At 35.4% G+C, this 5403-nt stretch overlaps 1 protein-coding gene across 1 annotated transcript; it reads left to right on the top strand.

Moving 5' to 3' along the window:
* Nucleotides 1-2503: 2503 nt before the first annotated feature.
* LOC127365716 (gamma-crystallin M3-like) lies at nucleotides 2504-3739 on the top strand. The gene is made up of 3 exons (XM_051404102.1): nucleotides 2504-2536; nucleotides 3034-3276; nucleotides 3399-3739. The coding sequence occupies exons 1-3, from the start codon at nucleotides 2525-2527 to the stop codon at nucleotides 3672-3674; spliced, it is 531 nt and encodes a 176-aa protein (XP_051260062.1). The 5' UTR covers nucleotides 2504-2524; the 3' UTR covers nucleotides 3675-3739.
* Nucleotides 3740-5403: the final 1664 nt, after the last annotated feature.

The raw sequence follows: 5403 nt of genomic DNA, 5'->3' as shown, positions 1-5403 counted from the left end.
TCTCTGGTGTCATAGCATTTACTTTAATGTGTAAAACCTTTCTAGAAACCCACATTTTCTAAGACTACAAACATTCAAGCATGATCATGAGCATGAGGCATATCATGGACATGTCACTGGGAAAATAAAAAATTAAAGTTAAAATAAAAACTTGAAGCCTGTTACTTTTTTTCTGTTTCTTCATGTTCCTTCACAAAAAAATGTACTAGAGTTACTAGAGGGTAAAAATACAAAGAGGTATCCAAACCAAACATTACAGAAAAAATGTATGAAAAGAATACAAAATATATGATGACATTGCAGGAAGAGCACCGTAAAAGCATACATTGTCACATAAACATTGAAAAGTAAAGAAATGTATATGTGATTAAAAAAATCTTTGTATACATACATTCTGCAACAGAAAATGTAAAAAAAAAAATTAGTAAGTCACAATTAAGCATATCAGTGTTAAATTACAGAGGAATCAGAACCGTCATTATTAATTATTGATTGAGTAACAGTTATTGAAGCTGTTGTAAATCAGTGCATATACAACTGGAATACACTGTATCAAACTTTTATTTCTTTAAATCTCTTTCTGTACCTATGTTTCACCACATGTTATAGATGTGTATGGCCTCATCTAAAGCAGTAGTTGTCACGATCTCCCTAACCTGCTACCACTCCCCGACTGGCTCTTTCCTTGTGTGTGGGTCTGATTGTGTGAGTGTAGACAGGTGTGGTGGGGAGCAGACTCAGACCCACATAGCTGCACGTCATCTCAATGATCAAGACATCTACAAACTCTCAGCCCTGCCACTTCCAAACTGCAAGATTGTAGCCTCTGCACCAGTCAGTCTAAGCTTCGAGCCATTTTCATGTATTTCATGCCCTGCCCCGGACCCCTGCTCTTCTCAGCTTCCAGCATAAGCATCCCCAGTTCTGCTTTTCCTTACGCAGCCCTTACTATAAATACCCTTTTTTCTCAAATCCCTGTTCCGTCATTGTGGTATATCTGCATTTGAGTTTACAAACCTTGCCTTAAAAGTAGTTGTCAGCCCTGGACCAGTTTGAGTGTTCAAAATTATTATTATTTTTATATTTTGATTTAATTTACCAGGTCTTATCAGGATTTAAATCTCTTTTTTATGACACACCTAACCAAGACCACACCATAACCCTTTACAGGGCACTTATTGAAAAACATGGAAATTTTAAATTTCAACCCTGGAGTGTTATTGGTGGATATAAGAAGACATTTTTTCTTTTTTGACTTTTTTAAAAAGTTTCAGTTTCAGGCTGCAAATCAAAGTCAATGACGTCTAGGTGGGCTGGCACAACAACAATCTGTGGTACAGCAGGCCTCCTCTTCCCATAGAAGGACTGAGCTTATAGCTACTGCAAAAGAAATATGCCACATAAAAATACTATGAAAATATGTAATTAATAAGTCATAAGCAAATCAAGATCAAGCCCAATATGAGGGATTTGTGAAAGAAAGCAGCAGCAGTGTATATTAGTATATAACCTATAAAAAAAACACCAAAATATGCCATAGAAGTGTAATTAAAACTGTCATAAAGGAAGTTACCATATATGGTTCCTCTCCTGATAAAAGGATAAAGAAACAATAAATGCAATACAAGCAACCATTTACATCCTATAAAGTGTATGAACAATATCCAGTTGAGAACAAGTATGTCACCATTTAAAAGTAAAAGCAATACAGTGATATATATAATTCACTATTTAGTATTTTTGTATTGCTGAGTAAATCTTCACAGAAAATCCAATGAATCTACAATGTAATATAAAACTTGTAATTGTATAAAATTGAATTGCATTGCAAAGTGTAACCAACTTCAATAATGCATTACACAAAGTCAGCTTTTGTAATATCAGCTGATAATATCATGTAGATGTGGTGTGTGTGTGTGTGTGTGTGTGTGTGTGTGTGTGTGTGTGTGTGTGTGTGTGTGTGTGGCAAGTAAATCTAAATATAAAACAAGCAGATAATATGTGACAGAACTAACAGCGAGTGTTGCCATTTATGCACACTTTTAAAATAGCACAAGGTCATTTGTACTGTATGAGAACTTGAGATCATTTAGGTCCATACATGCATCCATTTTAGTTATTTAAAGTAGCTCAAACAGTTTGCAGTCAGTCCAGCAACAAAATACAAATGTACCAGAAGAAATTTACTGAAGTAATGATTCACACTATGCCTTGAAGGTGATTCAGACATGTACTTTCAGTATATTACTTCTAAACCGGAAAGAGTTGAACCGTGTCAATGAAATTCACAGTAATCAAAAATGTGACTGACAGAAGTCATTTGATCTAGAATGATAGAGCCTGCGAGTGGACGCATAATAACCTTTTCCCATCAGCATTCACAAACACAGGGACTAACATTGCATGCTCATGCTGACTCATGGTTTCCATACAATAGTGCCATCGATTGTGTGGATGTCACGTTAGCTATAAAAAAGGCTTAAATCCAGGATAGGATTGCTATAGCATCACTCACTCTGCCACCATGCACGGGAAGGTAAGTTTATTATTATATCAGATTATTGTTAGTTAGTTAGCATAGTTTACCAGAATTGTTGCTCTTATGATGTTTGCACACATTCAGTTTTTCTCATTGCTTTATTGTATTCAAATATTGACCTTTTTCACAGCAGCCATTTTACCATTTATTTCACATGAAATAGTAGGGTAAAGCAGTGTTTTATAGTGCAACAGAGCCTTTCCAGTGAGCCAACATGCACAATAGCAGCACCCTCACTGTGTTTGACCTGAATGAAACTGAACCTTAACTAGTGTCATTGGTAACACCTGTTCATACCCTACTATTTCATGTCAAAATGGCTGCTGTGAGAAAGGTCTATTGTGCAAAGAAAGGGTACATGGATGCATCCTTTTGGCACTATTACCACACTAAAATAATTATTCTTTAATGGTGCTGTTTACACCAGGGATGAGATTGGTAACCATCCATCATAATGCTTGATACTGAACTTTGACTGCTCTGTTGGATTCTAGATCATCTTCTACGAGGACAGGAACTTCCAGGGTCGGTCCTATGAGACCAGCACCGACTGCGCTGACATGTCCTCCCACCTGAGCAGGTGCCACTCCTGCAAGGTGGAGAGCGGCTGTTTCATGATCTATGACCGTCCCAACTACATGGGTCAGCAGTACTTCCTGAGGAGAGGGGAGTACTCTGACTACCAGCGTATGATGGGTTTTGGTGACTGCATCAGGTCCTGTCGTATGATCCCCATGGTATCACGTTCAGAATGCACTAAATACAAAGCACTACATACAGAAATTAACATTAATGTTAACATGAGCTAGGTTTCCATCAAAATTGCTAATCACTGTATATTTGCACTGTTTTTTAACAGCACAAAGGGTCCTATAAAATAAGGATCTATGAGAGGGAGAACTACGGTGGTCAGATGCATGAGCTGATGGACGACTGTGAGAACTTCCAGGACCGCTACCGTATGTCTGACTGCCAGTCCTGCAATGTGATGGATGGCCACTGGCTGATGTACGAGCAGCCCCACTACAGAGGCAGGATGATGTACCTGAGGCCCGGAGAGTACAGGAGCTTCAGGGACATGGGATACGATGGAATGAGATTCAGCTCTATCAGACGCATTACTGACTCCTGTTAACTTTACAAATGAATGTGTTTTAAAAACAAATCTGACCTCAGAAATAAAACAAATTTCATATTCAACATCTTGGTAATCTATTAATTTCACATTTTGTTTGTGATATTGTATCACTTGAATGCACAATGGAAAAAAATATCTAGACAAGTGTTTATACATTATACATACATTAGTACCCAAGATAAAAGAACTCAAATAATAATAATTTACAAACTCATATTTTCACCTAAGAAGTTACTGGTTATGCATAAATGTTATTCAAAACATGTAATGGTTAATCAGGAATAAGAGGGAAATGTCTCAGTACATTAATAGTAAATGAATAGTAAGAAAGAAATGCATTTTAAAAGTTCTTTACAATTAAGGTTGTAATTGTAGATGAAACAAATCATGCATTTGTAGTGCTTAACACATGCCAACCCAACATCAGAGAGCACGTGGGCATTGAAATGAGGATTAGGTTTGAATGCAGACCATGCAGACTTTATTGAAATGGTGCTGAACACCATACATAGAATAACCTTTTCACATTTTACACATTTACACTTTTGTACATTTACACAATTACATTATTTAAGAAGCAATTAATGATTGCAGTATTCAGTAACTTCTTGACACTTGTTTTTATTGTTTTGGTTAGCACATTTTTTGATAACGTCAACAGAACTACAACTGGATATGAATTGCTGTGAAGTCTTCTTACACAAAGCCCTTTTCTTGCCTCTGCATTAGTCAGATTATGATGTCAGTCAGGGATTTCCCACATCACATGCACTGAGTAGGTCCAAACACAGTCTAGTCCAGAATGGTAAGACTAAACCTAAAGCTTACTGCCGACTGAAATGAAAAAAAAAATGTGTGCAGTATTTTATGTATTGGTAATATAATTCCAGTTTGTTCCATTGACTTTGACTTCATATCATTACAAAAACACAAGTGCCACTATGCTATAATACATAGTACATATCACATTTTATAATGAAAAGCTTTGAACAAAGAAAACAAGGAGGCTATTGCTAACAACTTAATTATATGAAACATTTGTATGAAGAAGATGCATTTAAGTTATTTTATTCAGAAAAATTCTGTTAACACATTTAAAATAAGTTTGGAGAATATGAGTGTAATATACTTGCTAGTTTAGTTCAATTAACTGAATGGAATTAGTACCATAAACTCAATTTATCCTAGTTGCCTTAACAATTACTTGAGATACTTCTAGTCAAATCAAATATTTTTATATGCTTAAATTGTTTGAATTAATTAGTCAAGTTAATAATAATAATAAAGTAATAAGTCAATCAGGCTTTACAGTGCACCACTGACTTTTGTTTTCCTTTTCTATATTATATTAACAATACAGTCATATTCAAACAGAAATTTAAACGTTGCGAGACAGAATCCCACAATGGTTGAAGGATCCATCCAAGGCTCCCTGGCATGCTTACATTTTGTTCTTATTGGATGAAGTTGTATTGGTTTATTTTGTAAATGTAATCCCTGATCAGTTTGTGTTGCATTTAAAAAGTTTACACTTGAATTGTAATTCCAAGTCATTTTTAATTTTGTTTATTATTTTAATAATAAATAATTTTGTATATTTATATCTATGTATTTATTGTTTGGCTTTCAAAATTAGGTAACCAGTTCATAGGTCAAGCCAGATGTTGCCTTACACCTAAAATTATCCCAGTCTCTTCCACACAGTGAGGCAAACAGCTTATTAATT

The sequence above is a fragment of the Dicentrarchus labrax genome, unplaced genomic scaffold, assembly GCF_905237075.1.
Source record: "Dicentrarchus labrax unplaced genomic scaffold, dlabrax2021, whole genome shotgun sequence".
NCBI lineage: Eukaryota > Metazoa > Chordata > Actinopteri > Moronidae > Dicentrarchus > Dicentrarchus labrax.
Note: the sequence above shows the minus strand (reverse complement) of the source record. Positions and strands in the feature narration are given on the sequence as shown.

What these genes read in the sequence shown, in the direction of transcription:
- LOC127365716 (XM_051404102.1), top strand. An exon ending in CCTGTCGTATGATCCCCATG is followed by an intron (nt 3,277 to 3,398) that starts GTATCACGTTCA and finishes GTTTTTTAACAG; the next exon opens with CACAAAGGGTCCTATAAAAT.